Source organism: Pistacia vera, unplaced genomic scaffold (assembly GCF_008641045.1).
Source record: "Pistacia vera cultivar Batoury unplaced genomic scaffold, PisVer_v2 Contig869, whole genome shotgun sequence".
In the NCBI taxonomy this organism is placed as follows: domain Eukaryota; kingdom Viridiplantae; phylum Streptophyta; class Magnoliopsida; order Sapindales; family Anacardiaceae; genus Pistacia; species Pistacia vera.
Window position 1 is genome coordinate 96,575 of NW_022196744.1, and position 23,338 is coordinate 119,912.

At 35.2% G+C, this 23,338-nt stretch overlaps 3 protein-coding genes across 3 annotated transcripts; all 3 read right to left on the reverse strand.

Moving 5' to 3' along the window:
- Positions 1-1,997: 1,997 nt before the first annotated feature.
- On the reverse strand, positions 1,998-5,721 carry LOC116118994 (enoyl-CoA hydratase 2, peroxisomal). The gene is made up of 12 exons (XM_031404949.1): positions 5,508-5,721; positions 5,355-5,433; positions 5,141-5,163; positions 4,888-4,993; positions 4,545-4,618; positions 4,325-4,397; positions 4,184-4,223; positions 3,709-3,781; positions 3,486-3,636; positions 2,943-3,013; positions 2,411-2,584; positions 1,998-2,307 (listed from the first exon to the last, which is right to left on the reverse strand). The coding sequence occupies exons 2-12, from the start codon at positions 5,409-5,411 to the stop codon at positions 2,220-2,222; spliced, it is 930 nt and encodes a 309-aa protein (XP_031260809.1). The 5' UTR covers positions 5,412-5,433; positions 5,508-5,721; the 3' UTR covers positions 1,998-2,219.
- A 681-nt stretch (positions 5,722-6,402) lies between these two features.
- Positions 6,403-12,384, reverse strand: LOC116118997 (T-complex protein 1 subunit beta). The gene is made up of 12 exons (XM_031404955.1): positions 12,241-12,384; positions 11,939-11,981; positions 11,803-11,859; positions 11,493-11,558; positions 11,274-11,385; positions 10,939-11,067; positions 10,560-10,631; positions 10,176-10,291; positions 9,454-9,530; positions 8,619-9,104; positions 7,386-7,701; positions 6,403-6,858 (listed from the first exon to the last, which is right to left on the reverse strand). Exons 2-12 carry the CDS (start codon positions 11,942-11,944, stop codon positions 6,712-6,714), a joined length of 1,584 nt encoding a protein of 527 aa, XP_031260815.1. The 5' UTR covers positions 11,945-11,981; positions 12,241-12,384; the 3' UTR covers positions 6,403-6,711.
- A 1,974-nt stretch (positions 12,385-14,358) lies between these two features.
- On the reverse strand, positions 14,359-18,670 carry LOC116118998 (L-ascorbate oxidase homolog). The gene is made up of 8 exons (XM_031404956.1): positions 18,446-18,670; positions 18,218-18,327; positions 17,121-17,391; positions 16,005-16,107; positions 15,583-15,928; positions 15,126-15,491; positions 14,944-15,022; positions 14,359-14,859 (listed from the first exon to the last, which is right to left on the reverse strand). Exons 1-8 carry the CDS (start codon positions 18,596-18,598, stop codon positions 14,647-14,649), a joined length of 1,641 nt encoding a protein of 546 aa, XP_031260816.1. The 5' UTR covers positions 18,599-18,670; the 3' UTR covers positions 14,359-14,646.
- Between the last annotated feature and the right edge of the window lie 4,668 nt (positions 18,671-23,338).

Below are 23,338 nucleotides of genomic sequence, written 5' to 3' on the forward strand. Positions count from 1 at the left end.
ATTACCAAATGTTTGAAGAGGGTCTGAATAAGCAAATTTTAAGGCATCCTTTACAGAAATGCCCTCAGATATTGACTTTTCTTGGAACCAAAGTTCAGATCCATACTTCTTCTCACATACAACCTATAAATTTACAAAAAGAAAATATATTCCCAAGTTGTTGGTAGATAACATTGTATATTATGGTCAGAAAGAAACCTAAACGACTGAACAAGAACACAAATCTTGCAATAGATACTGCATTTAAGAACTCGTATATGTTAATTCACCAAATGCACACAAAAAAAATTTATAAGACCTGTAAATAACAACAAAATCAATCTTACCAGACCATGTTTTCATTCTCCAAAATTATAGGAGGTATCGACACTTCAAGAGAAAAACTATCAATCTGATGACCTTCTTTCTTTACTAAGTCAGAAATTGTTACAGCCAAATCTTTAGCATTCTCCATTTTCACAACATTGCTTTGTTGTCGCAATGAGCGAACTGCAGGATGCCTAAACAAATTCGGCAGATTTCGGTCAACATCCACCGTAATTTGTCTGATCAGCAGATTCTCCAAGAATATTACGCAAGACTGATCGTTGTGAATTTGATGAATAAGCAGGTAAGAGAATTCCAAATAGCCGAAAAATGCATCTCTACACACCTGCAACATAACCAATATTTTCAACATTTGACAAAAAGTTAATCAATTTCAATTATGAATAACGACCTTTAGAAATTGACTTTCAGTTACTTGTCAAATTACAACATGAGCAAGGACAGACCACCTCAATGAATATAACAGAGAAAAAGAAAACTAGAGATCAAAAGAAAAGTGATGGTTAGTTATATAAGTTCACGGACCTATTGCACAACAAGTCCTTTACGGCGTCAGCAGGCAAGGACTGAAGGCGTCGCTGAGAGAAGCTTTCACTCTTCATCGCGCTCCTCGTCGACGGAGATAACATGCGACGCCTCCTGGCCGTCGCTAACTTGCGCGTTCGACATTTCAAAACAACTCTCCACTTCGGTGATGGCGGCAGTCTCTCGCTAACAGTTTAACTCTTTAGTCTACTAAGGTAGCGGCGTAGCGCAGCGGAAAAAACTATCAGGTATATAAATAGAACACGGTAGCTTTGTCTTTACGCCTATGACAATCAAATTTATGGTTAAATGCTTTTTTTTCCCCCGTTTTGTAAGTGGAGCAACTGGCCTCCAAATCTTTCTTAAAATTAACGGAATATGAATGAAGTACTACAGTAACTACAGGAAGCTCAAAATAGATCTTTCTCTTTCGGTGCAATTTTTGTGTTGATTATATAGTATATTCAAGATGCTCTTAGACACTTCAAGAGAAGAACCATCAATTTGATGAACTTCTGTTGAGTCAACAGTTGTTACAGCCAAATATTTAGCATTCTCCTTTTTCACCAACATTTCTTTGTCGTCGCAATGAGTGAAATGCAGAATGCCTAAACAAATTTGGCATAAGTTTGACTCAACCTCCCTACCATATTTGTCTGATTCAGCTGAGTGGGTATGTGAATTCCAAATAGCCGAAAAATGCTTCTCATATCATACTCACCTTCAACATAACCAAATATTTTACAACACTTTCGTAAATAGTTAATTTGTTTGTCAAATTACAAAGCTGTGAAAGGGCAGACCGGTCACCAACTCAATTGAATTTAACAGAGAAAAAGAAAAAAAACCTAGGAATCAAAAGAATATGCTATGGTTGGTTGTATGTGCACAGACAAGTCCTTTACGGGCGTCAGTAGCCAAAGGACCGAACGGCGTCGCTGAGAAGCTTCATCTATTCAGCTTCACCAGTGACGTGGTGCTCCTTGTCAACGGAGATAACATGCCACGCCGACTGGCTGTTGCTAACTTGCGCGTTCGACATTTCAAAAGAACTCCACATTTTCAGTAATGGCGGCAGTCACTCGCTAACAGTTAACTCTAGACTACTGGAGTAAATGGCGTATGCAGAAACTATTATGTGTATGTATAGAACACGGTAGTTTTGTCTTTGTAAGTAAACTGACGTTTCAAATTGTTTCATACAGTAAATACCATTTATGTGATATGAAGCTCCTCAATCAATGGCTATAAAATTTACACAGTAAGGACTCCTAAAATGCCTTATTAGATAAGTTATTTCTCTGTAACAACAGCAACTAGATAAATTATTTAGATAATATAAAGAGAGCCCATGATGACCATATAAATTACAGTGACGAAGCTAAACGGTGGAGATCTACGTAGCCAGAAAGCACCGTTCGGTTACGTTCTTTAACCTTCACCTGATAAATAACCCTGCAGATTACAACACTAATCTCAGTTATCTGCTAATTGCACACTTATTAAATGCCAAATAATGAATTCATGCTCTCAACAACCACAGGCAAAGAAATTCTACCTCAAACCTTCAATCCACATCTCCGTAATCAAAGTTTCACCAGGGTAAACATGCAAAAGGAATCGGCCTGATATACTTTTCACCATGTTTGGATCCCCTCTACAAATACATTTGATGATTGCCCGAACTGCAAACCCAAGTGTGCACAGCCCATGCAATATTGGCCGAGAGAATCTTCATCACATGAGACATAAAAGAATCAGATCAACATAAAGATCCATGATATGGTAAACAAAATTTTGTGAAGAAATGCAGGCTTTAGCGTCACCACAACATTGGAACAAGCTACACGCCAAATTCAATTTTTTTTTTAAAAGTATACAGGGACATTTCAATTCCACAGAAGTTTAATCATGGAACCAGTAAAGGACAGAAACTAAAAATTGATCAATGAAGATTGTAATAATCGTTGTTTGACCAAAGCAAAAACATTGCATGGTGCTTAGCTCAAAAGACAGAAACAGACAAGATTTAGAATGACTACATAATCCGGTCCAGTAATGAGATAAATCAGTTTTCCACAAATACTAACCCTGCAACTTTTGCAATTTCAGGATCTGAATGCAGAGGATTATAATCACCAGATAGTCTATATAGCAATGCCTGCAGAAACAGTGACAAAGGTTCAATTTTTAAACTTCAAATGCAAAAGCATCCCACATACCCCCAAAGACTCAAAGTCGACTTTACTACAACTCATCTATTGTTTAAGCTACTCATCCATCCAAGTGAATCTCTTATAATAACAAGAAATTAAGCATATATTATCACGAACAAGAATTTAAGACAAGTGCTAAGTGATCAACCTTCTATACAAATAAATGAGAGAACACAGTTAAAAAGATCAAGACGTAAGACAAGTGGTCTAACACTTGATTTGACGAGCCAAGAAATATGGTAACACTGTCAAAAACTAGAAAACTGATGAGCTTTAGCATCCCTCTTCACGTTTCCAAATTTCATACTATACCTGATGAGCTTTAGCATATCAATTAAAATAAACAGTGGCCCAAATTAAGGAACATTCCATCACAAATTTCTAATCCAGAAATATTATGAATTCCATACTACGTGCCTGAGATGGTTGGGTACAATCCTCAAATACTGCAAAAGGTTGACCTTTTGGGATTTTCGCAGCTGAAGCCTGGTTGGTTGGATAGTTTGAGTAGGAAAAAGGTTGAGATGATTTTGAGAAGCCCCCAGCACCCCGCAAAAAAGCAGTCATCCTGCAGAGTAATACCTTAGCTGAGTAAGGAGCATGGGCACGATTAGATGAGACAGTTCCAAAAAGAACTTACCGATTCATGAATAATAGTTCACCAGATTCTGAATGAAAACATTTGGTTTCAATCTCAATAATAGCGGCTTTACCTGAAAATAAATCAACACAGGAAATAGAAAAACATCAAAATCGTGTCCATAATGCATCATTATCTCCCTCCTCTCTTTCCCTTCTTCATATACACATACAAACTAAAAAAATTGAGGAAACTTTGAAAGCCCCAGAAAATCACCTTTTTGTAAGCTTTACCTATATACTAATTTCATAAGACGGCAACAACATTCAAACCAAAATTTCCATCAAGGAGATGGGGTATTTCAAAAATTTCAAAAAAAAAAGAAAAAAAAAAAAACACTTTTGGTTGAGATAGCAATACAACCAACTTATCTGTACTAACTATAGGTTTAGTTAAAAACCACTCTGACATTCACCAAATACTCCCTTTATTTAAGTATATAAACTTGACAACACAAGTTGTTTAGTTGTAGTACCCTTATCATGCAATCCTGCAATACAAGCTTCAGTACGTACCTGCATCAATAATATAATTAATCAGAAAATTTATATCACACAAAAAAGAGAAGAATAAAAATGATAAACAATCAAAAAATGCTTCTGGTGAGAACCCTTACGGAAGCACTACAAGGCAATGGCTTGTATATTTCTATGTATTGTTGTCCATGCAGCAGAAGCCGTGGATCATATCTGGTATATTGCAACATAGAGTCAACAATTATCAAAACACCGGCAAAAAAAGTATGATTTTGTTCTTATGATATATTAACGCATTATGAGAAATAACATAGAAGACACAATGACTTAAAAAAATTCATGAAAACTAAATAAGCTTACTCCAATCCTGGAAGATGCAGACCACCTGTAGAGCTCATTCTAATTGAAAAAAGAGCAGAAAATGTTGGCAAGACCTACAAAATTGGGAGATACAATAGTAGATCAATAACTTGCCATCAGACAACAAAATTTATAGCCTTCCAGCATTGAGCACAAGCGCATAGAATTGGCAAAAATGGGAAACTTCATTTTAGTTTCCACAAATAGTATACACAGAGGCCATATTTGATTGTAGATTTAGGACTGATGGCTCATTGCTCAAAAGACCGGCAAGCAAATAAACCAATTCGTAATAAAAAAAAAAATTAAAAAAAAAAAAAATAGAATAAACTATAAAGTATACTTGGATGAACTGCTGCCCGTTTTCATGGTAAACATATTTGAGCTCATCGGCATCTACAGCATCCTTTCCACAAGCACCAACACCCAAGGCATAGATCACTGCATCTCTGTTCGCGAAAAGATGTATCATTAACATGACTAATTACAAACTAGGCTTCAAACGCCTATATGAACCAGAAAACTATTGTAGTACTGAATAAAAGTAATGGCACAAATAAGTCATAGGAAAGATTCAGCTTTTGTGGGCTTTGTACCTTTCAGTGTAAGTGTAAGTACTCTGCAATCCGTTGCATCCATGTATATGCAACAAACAAACGATAACAAACATTAAACAGAAATCCTCCATAAAATCTTAATTTATATATTCAATCTTCATTCCTCCTTAGTCAGCTTTCAAGAAATGGATTAAAGCACGATATATTCGATATGAATAAAAAACCATAACAAATGGAGAGAAAAAAAAAATACCTCAGGAAATTTATGAGAAACGAAGAGCTGTGGATCGAACTCTGAACTATTCGCCATCAAAGTTATTGAAGATTGATTCCTGCAGAAAGGACAGTTGAAAACTGGGAATCCCGTTATAGAAATTCAAAAGGAGAATCAAAGGTTTACCAGTACCAATTATTGGGAATCACCAAAAAGTGATAGAAAGAAATTGGATAAGTTTGAAAACAGATAATGATTTAAGGCATGGGCTGGCTGAAGACGGGAGTTACTGCTAGTAAGAGGAACTCTCTCGTTAAGGTACCATCTTTTATTCAATTTGGTTGTGTGTCTTGAAAAGTCAATCCATCACATAAACTTGCAAAACTTGGCGTTTAGTTGCTGCGTTTTTGTTTTTTTTTTAATTAGAGTCCACAGCTGGTGTTTTAACTAATTTTCGAGGTTTATTTCATATTTTACAAATTTAACAAATCAAGTAAATTACAATGTGATAAAGAGTTATTTTGCAGGACTCGAAAATTGCTGCCTATTGCCTACACAGACACCTTATTAAAAAGAAATCATAGATTTAGGTTAAATTTTTACTGTACTAATTTATAGTTTTTTATGAATTACAATTTAATAATTTAAAATGCAGTTCCAAAGTTAAAAAGTAGTAAAGTTGGATGAGAAATAATTCTCTTTAAGTCAATAGATCATCGTCGGTCGGTTCAGACCTCCACACCGTTCTCAGCCCATGAACTCAGAAAACAAAAATTATTTTATATTTTAGATTCAAGACTCTAGAAGAAGTAAACAGCCAAGTTTTAAGCATTGGCCATACCTATGAAAATTCCTGAATAACCACGTTATACGACAAAAGGTTTTCTTGTTTTGCTTGTCCTACCGAAACTGTTAGCGAGAATTTTACTTGCCGATGTTACGGTTTTTGGATAGAGACAAAGGAGCTCACAAATATGACAACAACTGAAAAAAATAAAGAATGATATTACTTTATTAATTGAATTTCGTAAAAACCCACCGATCAAGCCCAGACAGAGGATAATGAGGTAGCAGATAAATAAGATAATCAGGCAGTAACGAGGCAATTTGCATTTGGTGAAAATATAATAACATATCAATGGAGCATTGAAGAATTTGTCAAATCCAAAATTGCAGATCTACTCCAACTTCAACTTCAGAAAGTCTATTTCAAAATGTTGACAACCACCCTGATAACTTTTCAACCAAAAACTAAAACAGACAAAAAGTTTCTTCAATTCTCCAACTTAACCCCATTAAAATCCATCCTAGAAATACAATACTCGATCACACATCAAGAACCAAAAGTAGATGCACATTACAACAGATGTCCTTCTCGCTAAATAATCAGTCATCTTTACATTCTATCTTCTCTCCTCCTTGGGGCACAAGTGATGATTTCATCAACTCTAAGAATCATCTCAGCAGCCTCAGTTGCTGAGAGCAGAACAGCCTGCTTGACTTTGAATGCTTCGGAGATCCCCAACTCAGCCATGTCTCCAACCTGTCATTATTTCAGAAAATGGACAGCAACCAAAGTAAGGATTAAAGACTAATAATCAAGAACTGCTGAACTTGTAAATTGTAATAAGGATTTGAGTATCAAACGGTTGACAAAATCCATAACCAACAGCAAGTAGAAACTCAACACATGGACATAATTGGGTTGGCAATAATAAAACAAATTTTCCTCATTAACTCCTGTTTCGTTAGCTACCCCATCAATCAAGCTGATATTTCCAGATCATGGTAGGCATAAACTTCTTTATAGTAACATTTCTATAAACAATGTCTTTTTTCCTACATTATGAGCTCCAAACTCACTTTCTGTGAGAATGTCATAGTCAACCCAAACCCTTAAATTTTTGGATGATACTGATTAACAAAGAAAGAGAATGTCATAGTCCAGGTAGACAATGTCCAAGAAAGTGTCATACTATTCACAAAAGTCCCACAAGTGCAGTGTCCTTAAAAAAATTGCATACACCCCAAAGCATATTAAATTTAAACTACTTTGATTATGCTACTCACAGATCCAGTTATAACATCAATCCCTGCAGTGCATCCCTCTTTTTGGTGCTCTGCACGGAGCTGAGCTATCAACTCAGCACTGTCTAGACCAGCATTGTCAGCAATGGTTGATGGAATAGCTATAAGTGCCCGTGAAAAAGCATCAATGGCATGAGACTTCTTCCCAGGAGTCTTCCTTGCCAGCTCATCCACTTCCTTTGCCATCAACATCTCAGGCCATCCACCTCCGAGTAAAACCCTGCTGTCATTGACTGTCTGGGATAGCACACATAAGGCATCATGCAGAGATCTCTCAGCCTCATCAAGCACATGATGACTGCCAAAAAATAAAAATAAAAAAACTCAGGCTCCAATTTCCAGCATGAAATGTTAAGAAAAAGACAATACATATTAAGGATTTAGGAATTCTTATAATAGAATACAGCCATCCCAAAAAATAAAATAAAATAAAAAGGAGATATAACAAAGTGCCACTAGGTTAGTTGCACATTACAAAACATTTGACACAAGCAGATCATCCCAATCATCAGATTTAGTCAATGGTTGACAAAACGCTTGAAAGCAATCACAAACATGCACAAAAGATGTTTTTCACACATTTTACTAGCTTCACAGTAAAATAGGAAGAACATGATTTTATCAAATTACAGCCATTTTCAGCTTAATTCCCTGAGAAAAAAAACTATTTCCATGTCAGCTAAAATGGATATGGAACTTTCCGAATTATTTTTTGCAACATAAAGATTGCCATCTAAGAATGAGGTTTTTAACAGCGGACTTACAAGAGAAGCAAATATCTTATATCAGAGTACTTCAGTAAGTAAAACATTTACGGAAGAAAGAAGCCAATGGTGAATTTCACAACACATGATAAAAGACACATGCATACAATAAAAAAAGAGAGAGACAAAACAAGTGAAACAAAGTGCAAACTTATCTAATGACATGTGCATACACANGCGGACTTACAAGAGAAGCAAATATCTTATATCAGAGTACTTCAGTAAGTAAAACATTTATGGAAGAAAGAAGCCAATAGTGAATTTCACAACACATGATAAAAGACACATGCATACAATAAAAAAAGAGAGAGACAAAACAAGTGAAACAAAGTGCAAACTTATCTAATGACATGTGCATACACATAATATAGATCATTGCAGAAAAAAAATGCAAAAAATGAAACCTCATAAGCATGGAAAGACTACAAAAATATATGTTGAGATAATGTACCTTGAACCTCTCAATACTATGGTACAAGCCTGACCCATTTCAACACCAGAAAAGTGGATCAACTTGTCATCACCAATCATGATTTCCTCAATGAGCTTGCAGTGCCCAAGCTTAACTGACTCTGGATTGTCAAAGGTTGATGCAATTTCACCACCAGTTACTAGAGCCAGGCGCTCTATACCATCAAAATCAGCATGCTCAATTGCAAGTATACCAGCATCTGCAAAGAGTTCCTCTGGGAAATTGTAAATCAGCTGCCTATTAACAAAGCAGTTAATCCCATGACCTATTATCTTCTGCACCTTTTCTCTCATCTTTTGTTTCTCAGCACCTTCTATCTCAGCTGCCCTGGCCATTGAATCAACACGAACACGTGCCCCGTAAATCTTCACTTTATCTGTATCCATTGCAGTATTTGCCACCAATATCTTTGCATTTTCTATGCGTTTTGGTTGTCCAATGCCTATTTTCTTGTCAAGAATGAATCTGAAAGAGCAGATACTTCCACATTAAAATTAATAAGAGATCTACTAGCTGTTATGCAGAAATTCATGCAATGAATGAAATTACACCAAGGCATGCACATTTAAATGGTTTAAACTAGCTGTATCTATTGACACTATTTGATTTAGTAAAGCAAGTCAAACTTTAAACCATATTCATTAAAAAATCAAATAGGATCAGAGTAAGTTACACAAGATTTGCAGCATATATGCGAAATTCATTCAATTTCTAACCATATAACAACAGAGTCATAAGCTTTTTTAGTTTTTGTTCAGTTAGATCTGAGACTTATACCAGCTGCACAAAGTAATTATAAGTTTATGTATCCCACCCTTCATCTAGAAAGGAATCCTTAAGTGATCCTCCAGGCTTCTTGATAATTTGGATGGACTCTAAGTTTGTGCTGCCCTGAAATTTACAGCATCATTGTTAGATCAAATTAATATAATATAGATTTAAAAGAAAAGATCATACATGAAAATCTCTTCTAATAAAAGGTACATACAAAATAGTAATGAGCCAGTCCACAGTATGTAAAATAATTCATTGCGTCCAAAGTACATCATTAACTATAGTGGGGATAGGCACATTTTCGGGGTGGAAGCAAATAAAAGTACGAATGAAAATTGTCATTTTTTTTTATTCTTATTATTATAAGAAACAAAAATATCTATTATGATTTAAAATTGTAAACCAAATAATTTATTGGTTTGGGACACATGACACACAGGCATGTCATAACAAGAACTAAGCTTACATTATATCAAACCAAACAAATTTGTTTATCAGAAACGTTTTTCAGGCACTTGTATTCTCAATTAGTGCCACAAATGGCATGGAAGCATTTAAGAAAATGCTAAAATAAAAAATAAGATGTGTGCATGCATGTGTATGCATACAACACAAGTATGTATGTGTATCACCCTATTAGAACATCTCAAATTAAGCAATCAAGAGCAAGAAGATATTACTTAGCTTCAATTACAAGTGACTGACAAAACCAAACACCGGCAGGACATTTCAACTGAACCTTATTATGCAAATTACAATTACCTTAAGCCTCATAACAGCATCAACAGCCAATTGTGCAAAATGTTCCTTGTCCTGCGAGAGAATTTTGGAACTCAAAGTAGTCATTGCAATCTTCATCAAGTCTGATTTGAATTTTTCTGCATTATCCAGTATCGTCAAGCATTATGCACAAAATACATTAAAACTTTTAGCCATCATCAGCTAATGAGGACCTTCATAATATTTTGACAACAGAAATAACACCTAAAGAATCTAATCTCATGCACAATAAACATCTAGAAAAGTCCACACCAACAAGTAGACAGAAAAAAAGGAAAAAGGTAAATCAGCGTGAAACAAATGGCTTCTATGGCAAATAACCATTCATGAGTGAATATGTACATGCAGCACACACAAAGTCATCACCTGCATCCTCTTTATTATCCATGACCTTCCGCAACAAAGCATCACGAGCACATTCAGCGGCCATTCGGAACCCTACATAAAAAAAAATAATAATAATAAATAAATAAATATCAACATGAATACCTTGGAAAACAACCACAAATTATTTGCAATACAAAAAGCAAGATACACTGTTAATTCATGAGGAATGAATATTTGAAAAAGAAAACACAACACTTATTTGACCACATACAGTTAGTAAATATCATTATTTGACCTTATGTTAACAGAATGTTGAAAAAAAAAAAAAAAAAAATTTACTTCAATAAAAACATGTATAATAAACTTTACTAGAAGACCGAAAAGAATAAGCAGTTGACAATAAAAGCCTAGTGAAAACCTGATATAATAGTCATTGGGTGAATCTTAGCAGCCACCAGCTTTTCGGCCTCCCTTAGAAGCTCCCCAGCCAAAACGACAACAGAAGTTGTCCCATCACCAACTTCATCATCTTGAACTTTCGAAATGTCTGACTCTCGAGTTAAGGATTATTATTCAAAAAAGGAAGAAAATAATTCATATTAAGAGCCATAAGTAACAATTCCACAGGTATAGCAAATTGCAAAAGAGTTTTCTCAGATATATGCCTATACAGTATCCATAATCTTTCCAAAATAAAATAGAATAAAGAAACTCAACCCCCCATCAGGGCAAAAAATACTGTAGTTAGGATACCAATAAGCACTTTAGCCGCTGGGTTGTCAATATGTAGAGACTTAAGTATAGTGGCCCCATCATTTGTAACAGTGACTGCACGTCCTCTGCCTGTTGATTGTAAAATTTTATCCTGCACAGATAATTTATCAGCAAGAAGGTAAATAATTTGAGTAAAGGATAAGAGCAACTACTGTAGCATTCTAGTTTGCAGCACAGCAAGGCAGTAAGAGAGCTTACCATTCCTTTTGGCCCTAAGGTTGTCTTAACCAAGTCAGCAATTGCCATAGCACCAACGAATGATGCCTGGAGAAAACATAAATATGACCAATCATGAGAGCACAATGGAAAAGCAGGTAAAATTTAATCATCATTTTAGATAGATTTAGCTCTTTGTAACAAAACAGCAGTATCCACAACAGCCAAAATGCAATATCAGAGTTGTTAAACTCAGTAACAGCGCCATTAGAAAAGTTTAAACAGGTGGATATTAATATCTAAATAAAACTCGAATATTCATTACTTAAAACCCTAATATCCAAAGACTCACCATTCTGGCACGCTCTCCTTTCTCTTCACTGGCTTCATCTTTAAAAATCCTCTCGACCTAATAAGACATTCACAAAGTATATTATAAACAGATTTAAATAAAATTCAAACCGAAAAGTTCTCAGCAACCAACATACCGCCATCTAAAATAAACTGAAACCAAGATGCTCAAATAACACCCTGAAACAAGCAAATCGCGAACACAAATATCGTAAGCTAAGAACCACAACTAATCGGATCTTAAATACTTATGTAAATATACGAACATGTAACAGAAATGCATAGAAACAAAAAATATAATAAACAGTGCTAGGTTACCATTTTCCTCATTTTTTTTAATATTTCAAAAATAACATAAAGAAACCTTAAATGTTCAACTGTGAGATAAGAACTGAAACTCAACGAAACCCTAACAAGCGAGAGATGAGTAAGTTGTTACCTGATCTTAAAGATAGAGACGATCGACTGCTAGGTTTTACTACTTAAATCCCTTCCCACCAAAAATACGAGTTAAAGAGTGAGCAAGCGTGACTGCGTTATTAGGCTTTGGTCTCTAAAAGAACTATTATGATATGGTGTGTAGTGTGTATCGTAGTCTATGAGCTTTAGCTTTAATATTCACCTGATGTATTGACTTTATAAGTTAACAGTAATACTATACTTACCAACCCAAATACCGATTTTTACATACCGACCCAACTATCCAACAACCTAAATCTCAAAATTTGACTCAATTCACATGAGTCAGTATGTCAAATCGGTAATTGGGTCGGTAAGTCTAGCATTACTGATAAGTTAAAGGTCATCAACATTATGACTTGGAGTACCGACCGTTGGATTTAATTGGAACAAACAGTATAAACTATAATATCCTTATCTATTCTCCACAATTTCCTCGTATTTGTTTACCACCGAAGTCTCCCGAATTCAATGGAATGTACGTAAAAGCTAATAGCTTAATAGAGGATCAATTTTTTTTTTTTACCAAGTACTAAAAAATGTTTTGATCAAGGAATTGGCTTGAACTATTTATTGTTCTGTATTTTTCCTAAAATATTCATGATATAAAGTTTCAATAATTAACTTAATTTTAATTAAACTTGGGCATTCCGTACATTGATATTAATAAACGGGTCTGGATAGAATCACCTATATACATAATACATCACAACTTCAAATGTCATAGCAGCTCACCAATTAAGTGGGACAAATACAACTTCTGGCAGATATTAAACTTTTGTCAAGCTGTAATTTGGAGATTAAAGGCCTGTACTAACTCACACTTCATTTATTCAGGGCCGGCCCAAGGGTAGGTAGGTGAGGCAACTGCCTAGAGCTCCCCAAAAAAAAGCCTAAAAAAGAGGCCCAAATTTTTTTTAAATAGATTTATAGTAATATCGTTAGACCTAAAAAAGTTTATAATTTTTTATCCAAACCGGTTCAAAGGACCCCAAAAAAGCCAAAAAGGCCGAAATTCATTATAATTTTTTTACATAAATTTAAAAAAAAAAATCATGTTTCATATTTTTCATTCACACCCCCAAATTAATTAAACTAGTTATTTAAATGTCAAAAATTTCAAAATACCCATTCAATCCCTAAAATGATGAAAACATTGCATCTCCAACCCTCTACACCGCCATAGTGTCGCTGTCGGCGTTAAAGTGATGATTTCGGTTAATTTTCTCACCAAAATCGACCGGATTCATCACCTAATCATTTCCGAAACGTTTTTCTAGCCTTGACAACCCCCAATTTGGTCGATTTTTGCTGATTTTCGCAACCCATTTTCATTCTTCACGGCGTGCAGCAACCATTTCCAGCACGCATCTGCTGTCGTTGACCTTCCCCGACACCACCATCTTCGTTCCCTCAGCCCCCTCCCCATCTCTCGCCCTTACAAGAAAGATTAGATAATTTGACTATATTATCAATTCAAAAAGACTTGGTTTTTAAACTTGAATATAAAAATTTAATTAGTGATTTTACTTCTCAAAAGGTAAGAAAATTAATTTTAAATAATTTTTTAATATATGCTTATATTATTAAAAGACCTCAAAGTAACTCTTGTCTAGGGTCACAAATGTTCTAGAAACGACCGGCATTTATTAACTAGCAAAGATGGAAGAAGTAAAATATTATTCAAACATTTCTCATAAATGATTCTAACTTAGTTTCTTACATGAGGCTTCCATTTAATATGTTATTTTATCCTTATGTTCTATTTTCTCTCTGTTTCTCATACCAAAACACTGTATTGTGCAATGTAATCCAGGGCTCATTTTCAGTTGAATACATTCAATCACGTTTCTCCCATCAATTATAATACCAGAGCTTCAATTCAATATTTTGTAATGGTGTTAATTGTGGCAATTGCTTACTGAAGACGCCTGAGAGGGAAATAGCGGCCTCTGGTTTCATTTTAAAACAGTCAAAGAGTATTAATGATGAGAAAACCCATTAAGATGGGAGAGTACGTAGGGAAATAATGAAAGATCTGAAACATTGTGTAAAGAAATGATTAGCAAATGCACTATAATTTGATGATATTAGAAAGCATGAGCCAAACTTGATAGACTGGAGACCTGATTCATATATTTTAATATAATGGTATACAAGCTTCAACAACAATAACAATAACAGTAATGACAACCTTAATGGAAAAAGAATATGACCTCGAGCTGGGGTCATTTAGAGTTCTAATCATACATTACTTGCTTCTCACTTCAAATAAGCATAAATAACGAATTAAATATAAAGATTAGAAGGAAATCTCTACTCTAATCCACCCCAAGCTGGACAAGTTTTGCCTACTCGCAAGTGGATCCCATTATTTTATGCTAATTTAGAGAGGCCTTGTGTGTCGACCAGCTGCTTTTCCGCACAGAAGTGCATTCTTTGGAATTGGGAATTCATCTCTGAGTGAAGTCGATGACGTGTAAACACGCAAGTAAAATTGCTGTCCAAGGTACTGTCGAGCCCAAAACTCTGACCTCATGTTCCACATTCCTACATTGTCCAGTGCTATATAAATAGCAGTCCATGACTTGGGATACACCTGCATAATTAAACATTTAAAGTTACATTATCGGTTCATTTACAGTTGATTAATTTTGATTTTTAATCAACATTGTTATGTTACCTGAACAGTGCTGCGTGAAACTGCATCACGGAGATTGTATTGGTTTCTACTATTCGATGTCCACTGCCCTCCATCCATACTGCATAACAGTTCACAAAAGTTTTGATATCAAGAAATGAATCAGAAACCAAGCCTGTGGAAAGTGGAGTTCCTGGATTGTAAATGTATATTTATGTGCTTACCCAACAACCCAGAAAGAGTAGCCATCAAGGTGATAGCTCTGGATAATGTCCTCATCATTTTGGAAGACAAATTCAACAAAAGCCCTATAGTCAACTCGCATAACAGCTGTGTCTAGATAAATTCCTCCACCAGTAGGACTGTAAGAGATACTTCCAACACGGAAGACTCCATCGATTTTGAAGTAGTCAGCAAGCTTTAGGGGAGTGTCTGGAGCAACGTAGGAAACACTATTAAGTGCATATCTCTGCTTGCCATTAACTTGTCCAGCCGAACTTGAAATCTTGATAGTTTTGGTAGTGTTTATGAGACCATAGTGGTATGAGCCTTGTGGGTTAGGCCTTGGTCCACTTGCTGTAAGATTAGTCCTGAAATGAATCGTACAGAAATAGGTTGATATATGTCAACATTTTGCTAGCACAATAACGTACCATCTAGATATATTGGAGCAGGAAATACCTTATAGAGCGGGCTTGGTTGAGAGACCAGTCAATTTGGACGGTTGGTCCACCTGGGGGATCGCCTGAAACTGGGCCAGCAGAGTTACTGTAGTGAAGAACGCCAGTGGTGGTGAGGACTTGGGAGGTAAAGCGGCTAGAGACAACAATATAATAGTCCTGTCCAGGCTGATCAGCTGTAATTAATACTGAGTATGATTGGCCCACATGAACATCAAGCGAGGAGTAGGTGGTTTGGAGTGTGTGGGTTCCCTCAACTTCTACCAATTTCATTTTATGGTTTTGAATGCGGAAGTTGAGTGAATTTTGCAGTCCAACATTTGATATTCTGAGCCTGTAAGTTTTCCCTGTGGTGGATAATACAGTTAATTATCTATGACAAATATGAGAAGATTAATTTGGGTTTAACCATTGGATATATACCTTGCTCAACAGTTAAAGAGTAACCTTTCGGTCCACGTCCATTTATAAGAATTCCATCAGGGAAAGGTAGCTTATTTCCCCGGTCTAGAATGCTCTTCAAGCCCTGCACATCCACGTATAAAAATTCATTATCCGTGCAATTAGATTTGGCCTCAATAAGATAAAACGTGATTCAAATAAACAGTAAGGAATCCATTTTATAACATTGTTCGCAAATGGGGTTAGAAAATCATGAAACTTGTTTATACAGATGTCCGGTTTTGTAAGCTTCCATCAACCAACACACGCTGGCCCCAAGGCAAATGACAAGCCGTATGCATAAATAGATGACTTAATGCTTTTAAAAAGTATCGTGTTTCCTTTTGATTAATAATAATGAATAAAGTAGATGCTATTGTGACACAGAGACAGCAAAACTGGGACCAAACCCTATGGATAATTGGGACATATGCTCTGAAAGAAATTAAATCAAAAGGCCAAAACAGTAGTTATCCGGCACCCATACCGATGGAGCCATCTAATAAATGTTGATCTCATGGACTCTTGCTAGTTAATATGATACCTAGATTTAAGAGTCCAGAAATTTGACTTTATCATGATCTTGATTATGCTCAAGTGACTTAAAAATCTTCTAATCCAAAACTTTTTTTTTTTTTTTTTTTTTTTTAATCATTGATCATGGTGCAGACAAATCAAAAGACTCAAAACCAATTAATTTAAACGTGAGAAATAATCAATGATATGGATGGGACTGTTGTTTAGAATGTGCCTTCTTTACTCCAATTCATTCCAACCCCATCACTTAATAATTGTGCGTGGTGGACTCACAACCCAACAAAAAGTAAGGTTGAGAGATCCAACTCGCCTTAAACAGCTGACAGCTGTAAGCCACGAATAGTCAAAGGCTATCCTTTCGTTACCGACACAGCGACACTAACACATTATTTTATCAATTTCCCTTTACCAATTTTGGACCTCCATCAAATATTTTTCACACCACAAAATTAAGGGTGGGCCATAAGGCCCCATACCATATTTGAAAGACACTTCAATTTAGAAGAGCACAATGCAAGAACAAAAATAACGGGTGATTAGTGATTAGTAATATATTATTACCGTGTGATTTTTCTTGTACCAATCTCCAATAAGTACAGTATAATCGCCGGCAGGATCCGGGAAGGGTACTGGAATTCTGGGACGGCTAAGGATCCTTATCCCTCCGAAACCACCAGCAGCCTTGTGGAATGCAAGTGAAGGGAAGTAGTAAAAACTCCCAATTTGATCCTTCACTTGAAGAATGTATGTGAAGTTTTTCCCCGGAGGAATAGGACAAGTTGTTCCATTTACACCATCTTCGAAAGAATTCCTCCTCTGCTGAATTCCACTCCTGTAATAAATTTCAATTAGAAAAAGGAATTAAAAATACGTAGTAAAATCTTCAACTTCTCGAGGGCCAAAAATTTAATATTAATAGTGACCATTTTAATTGAGCACATGATCCTGTTTGGCCCGGGACTCCCGGCTAAAACTGAGTGAGCTGGATGCGGCATTACCTGCCTTAAACGAAGTGGCACCGGCACTGGCACATGATAGTTGACTATAATAAAACAACAATTAAGTCTCCATCCTCCTTCCCCTTTCTTTTAACTGATTCACTAAATTTTCTAGAGTGGAAGACAGCTACTAACTTGAAATGGACCACAACACAACCACAATGATGTAAATTAGTTAGATTATACATAACAGTATTTCATTATTTCTAATAATTAGTTTACTGTTTACCTATCACCATTAGTCGTTATCGTTAAACAATGGTTCAGTTCGTCCCAACAGGTGACATTAAAAAAACTCTGTATAATTCTTTTAATCCGAATATCTCGATCCAAACAGCCAGATCTAAGCACCATCACATTTTACGAAGAGAAAGAGAGAGGGGGCCCAGAAAGGTGATGTAAGCGTAATCAGAGCTGTCAGACATTCTTTAATGGTAAATCTAAATTCTCTGGTATTTTTTAGAAGAAAAATACGGATAATGGAAACAAACATGAGCGTATTATTGTACTGTTGTGCACCTCAACTCACGAAAACATATACCCATATATGCAATGTACTTAATAAGGAATGAATAGCGTAGATTTGTCTTTTAGGGAGACACATTGTGGGTAATCTTTAGTCACGGGAGAAACAAGCTAAAAGAGAGATGCTATTATTACCAGGAAATGAGAAAAGGCTCCTTGAGACTGTTGAAGACGTTGATAATAAGATTGTCATTTGTAACAGAGTGGATATCTGGGCCTGGGAATTGCCCGTTTATCAGTATACCCTGCAACACACGAGTACCATTGCGGCCATTAGATCGAACGAAGCCAATCCAGATCAACAAATTGATAAAAAAAAAAAATTAGTCAAAAATAATTAATAATTGGATTGTAAGCACAAACCTGTTGACGTACACCAAGCGGATAGATGTCTCCGTAAGTAACATTCCAGTTGAAGAACCTGTAAGGATCGTCAGCCTTGACAATGGCAAAAAGAGAAACGGTGAGACACAACAAGGCGCAAACTGAACTTTTCACCGCCAAATTAAGCGGCATTTTGAGGAAAGTAAAAACTATTGTTGTTTAGTGGAGACGAAATGGTAGAGACTAGAGACAGAGAGGAGGGAGAGAGAGAGAGAGGTTAGGAAAGAAGAATATGTAAGTGAATGATGACTGATGGCACGTATTTAAGTGCGGTACAGAAGAAATGCGTGTAAGGAGTTAAAACAAACGAATAAAAAAAAAAAGAGGGAAAATCAGAAGGAAAGTGAGAGAAAATTAGAAAAAGAAAGAAAATGAGTGTCGGTGGTGGGGTCTTAGATCATCTCACTATTTAGTATTTTAGCTGACTCGGTGTGTTTTTTTTTTTTTTCTTTTTTTTTTTTTCGTTTATGCTTTGTCTCCCACATGGGTTTTGTAGTACCTGTTGCAGTTGCGGCCTGTGACTGTGACCAAGCTAAGGCGAAGAGTGCTGAGTGCATGTGACGAATTTTAACACGTAGGTCCCTCGACTCACTATCCTTTTCCACTTCACTGGCGCAGTTTTGAATAATCCAAGCCATTGTTTGGTGCTTTTACGTTATACAAATACAAATACTACTCTTACTTACCTGAGTTATGTATTGCCTACAAATGGGAACTCACTTAAGTTTTGGACATAAATGGCCATCAAGTTGTTTGTTAGTGAGAATCTAAATTCTTACTCATGTATAGCTATGTGGATCATGCTGACACATGATTTCTTGCGACAAACTTGTTTAAATGGGGTTGTTAGGGCATCCACAATGGTGCTTTTTAATTTAAATAATATTTTTATTTATTTTTAAATATAAAGAACAAAATTTTTATTAAAATCCAATAGACTTTTTAAAGTTTAGGAGAGAAAATATGTTTTTTCAATAAAAAAACTTAATAGGAGAGATAAATCATAAATAAAATACATAAAAACTTATAATTTATTATTGAAAATTATGATAGAGAGTAAAATTTGACTCTCTAAATGTAGAGAGTCAAACTCACTCTTTAATTTATATTTAAAGAATAAAGAGTTTATTGGACTCTTATTTCTATAGATAAACTCTTTATAATAAAAAACAGTCATTTAGAGCATCTCCAAATTACTCTTTATATGACCTAAACTCTTTATTATAAAGAGTATATCCATAAAAACAAGAATCAACATGCTCTTTATCTTTAAAATATAAAATAGAGAGTGAGTTTGGCTCTCCACATTTAGAAAGTCAAAGTTCACTCTCTATCATAATTTTAATTAATAAACTACAAGTTCTTATACATTTTATTTATTAATTCTCTCTCTCATTAAATCTCTTTCTTAAAAAAATATATTTTCTCTCATAAAATTTAAAGAGTCTATTGGATTTGAATAAAAATTTTGTTCTTTATATTTAAAAATCAATGAAAATGTTCTTTATTTATATAAAAGATGCTCTTTAGAATAAATAATACTATTAAAGACGCTTTGAGCTTTGAAGGAATACAAATTAACTTACGGATATGCCATTAGTGCTTTTTCCATATGGGGTTAAGTGGGTTGTCAAAATATTGTTGTGGATGATGTGGGTATATTATTTTGTTGATTATTTATGTGACTGTAAATGTCATTTATTTCAGAAAGGTGTATCTCCTTGCCTTTGGTTTAAGCCTTTTTGTTCTGAAAAGTTGTACTGAAGAGAGATATGTTTTCATTATTTTTGGAAGTGAATTCTACGATTAGTTGGAGGTTATAAATGATGAATCCACAGAAATGGCGATGAATGTGGTATTTGAAGTATAGAAAAAGAATGGAAAATTAGGAAAAGGAGATGAAGAGCCATCCTCACGCATTACAATGTATTGAAAAAGCACATGCAGGATTTGATTGGTTTCGTGACATTTTGGCTTTGATCCACGATGCACAAGATGCCACATGAGTGTGAGGGATATATTCCCCTATTAATATTTTAATTTAATTTATTGGAACTTCGATGTTAAAATGTGAAAAATAAGAATAAGAAAATAAATTACACGCAGGACTCATCATTAAAATTTTGGCATTATTTGTTAACCTTGGTATTCAACTGGTTGACTCATTAACAGGGCGAAGAAATGGCGCCATTGTTTCTATTGTGCCAAAATTTAAACTAATACAGTATATATGCAAATTGCAATCACAATATACTATAAAGTAGACTCTATGGCTCACAACAGAAACTATCACATTCATATATTATAACCCAAATAGAAGGGTAATGTTAGCCTTACTCACTCCTCTATTCACTTCTCTTATTCACCTTTGTAAATATAAAGCATAATAAGGGTAGCATAAGTATAGTACGGATACCATATGTCATTTTAACAAATGTGAGTAAAAGAAGTGAGTAAAGAGAGTGAATAAGACTAACATTTTTTCAAATAGAATGCTTCATTGTTTACATGGTAATTACCTAGGTCCACAATCTTAAACAGTGTTTTTTTTTTTTTTTAATCGAAAGTGTTTGAACCAATCTGCGTGTACCTACTCTCCAACAACCGATAAAAATCAAACTTTTAATTAATACAAGAGTCCTTATCATTCTATCCAATCACCCAAGTGCCAAGGGTGGTTAGCAATCTTGAGCGTCCATGAATTGAAACTGATGAGCTGTGAGCCTGTGACGTTCAAATAAATTAGTCCTACTCTTTGATCATTATTTCATTTAATGAGCTCGTATTTTCATCTAAAATGATTAGACAAAAAAAAATCACCACCATACTCATCAAGCTGTCTCCTTTTTGTTTTGTCGTCATTTTGGAACGACCAAAGCTTTCTTTTGCAAGCTAGAACCATCCAGTCAAATGTCTCATGAGACCCATTTCACACCATCTCCAATCTCCATAACCCTTTAGACCCAAATGTCTTTGTCATTATGAGTGGAATCCAGCCAACACGGCAAGGGTTTAGAACTGAGACTAGAGATTAAAGTATTTAATTGGGAATATTAGTTACGGATCCTATAATCTTGACAACACAAAACTAATGGGATAAAATATCCAAGTGGTCAGAAGGGAATTGAAACCATTGACTTTTACTACTGAGCCCAACTCTTAGGTAAGGTGAATGGCTCAAATTAAATCCATGGAGCTGCAATTTTACTATTTTAATGACATAAATCCCAACGAATGTAACTTGCCGGTGGATTTAATTATTCTAAACTTTATTCAATGAATGTAACTTGCCGGTGGCAGCCATTAGATGTCATGGGTTGCCGAGCAGCGTCCCCACATTGAACTGTTTTGAGTCTTTACAGCACGTGCCATCATTGCAAACTAACATATTGAAGATTTGTCGTCTGATTCAAAAACAGCCTTAGTTTGGAGCCATATTACCTGCAACGCGGCACTTCGAATGGATGGCTGCCCGCCTGCCCCACTAATACAATGCTTTGTTTACGCGCCTTGAAATTAAAATTTCAAAAGCAATGCAACCTAAAACAAATGAAATGATAATTTGCGGCAGGTGTCAAGTTTAATACAAAAAAGTCTGCTGGTTAGTAGGGTCAATCATCCGCAATTGATGACCATGTTACACTCAAACCGTACAGGCAAGAGACTAGTAATCACATAATTGAGGTTTAGACAGCTCTTGAAGATAATTTTAATCACAATAGCACACCTGCAGGAATAGGCAACTCAATGTAGTTGTCAACACCAATTGAAGCTTTCATATTCCTGTCTTTATCTTATGTTACCCACATCATCATTCTATCTATGCCCCAAAAATTTTTCGATTCATTGACAAAGAATGACATAATATTCCTTTCTCATGAAATGAACACCATTTTTGTGACAACAGTAGATATACACACAGCAACAATTCACTAAACCTGAGCAAGTTTAAAACAACGCAAACACTAGTGACAGGTTTACCGCATCAATCTAAATGTTATAGACAATTATAAGTGGTGTGCTTAGAACAGTAAAATCATCCTTATAAAACTTAGATACCTTTGACACAGGTAAAAGAAAACTTACAAGCTTTAATCTATTAACCGTTCATAATAAAAGAATGGCTGAAAAATCCAGTACATGAACATTAGAGAGCCACTTGTCAAAACAGTTATTCGTGACTCTACATCCTATATTCATATTATTTTTGGAAATCTGTAAGATATCTAAAGCTTGTTTATAATCCAGCAAAGACTAGATGAGGTTAAAATGAAAACGTCAAACCGGTTATTTGTTGACCAGTCACTATGAAGAGGGATTTTATAGATCTCGCCCATCCCAATTTTGAATTTCTTCTCACCACATCAGTCAACCCCACTGGGCAAGATTGAGGTTGAGTATTAGCATCAGAAATAAAAATATGATTGAATGTTGTTCATCATCCAATCAGCCTGAGTACACTATAATCAATTATTCAATTAGTCAAAATCTTGCACAAGAGTCTCGTCAAGTAGGCAGGTAGTGCAGCAGACAGAAGAAAATTCCAGATGTGTCTCTAAGTTCATGTTGAAATCAACATTGGTCTAACAAAGGCAATAAACCAGCTATAGGGTTTATAGACCAAAATAAAAAATGGGTTTAAGAGTTCACCACAACAACCATTTAGTACCAAATCAAAATTATAAAAAGCAACAAAAGAACAGAAACCCTAAAATGCTCAACACAAACAAAACCATGATGCATAAGAAGCTCAAGACGGACTAATGACAATAGCATTATACAGTCAGAAAACCTATTCATTCATCTTATTTCTGATTTTTTTTTCATAAAACAGATTTTAGATAGACATTACCCCAAATGTTTCGGAGAATT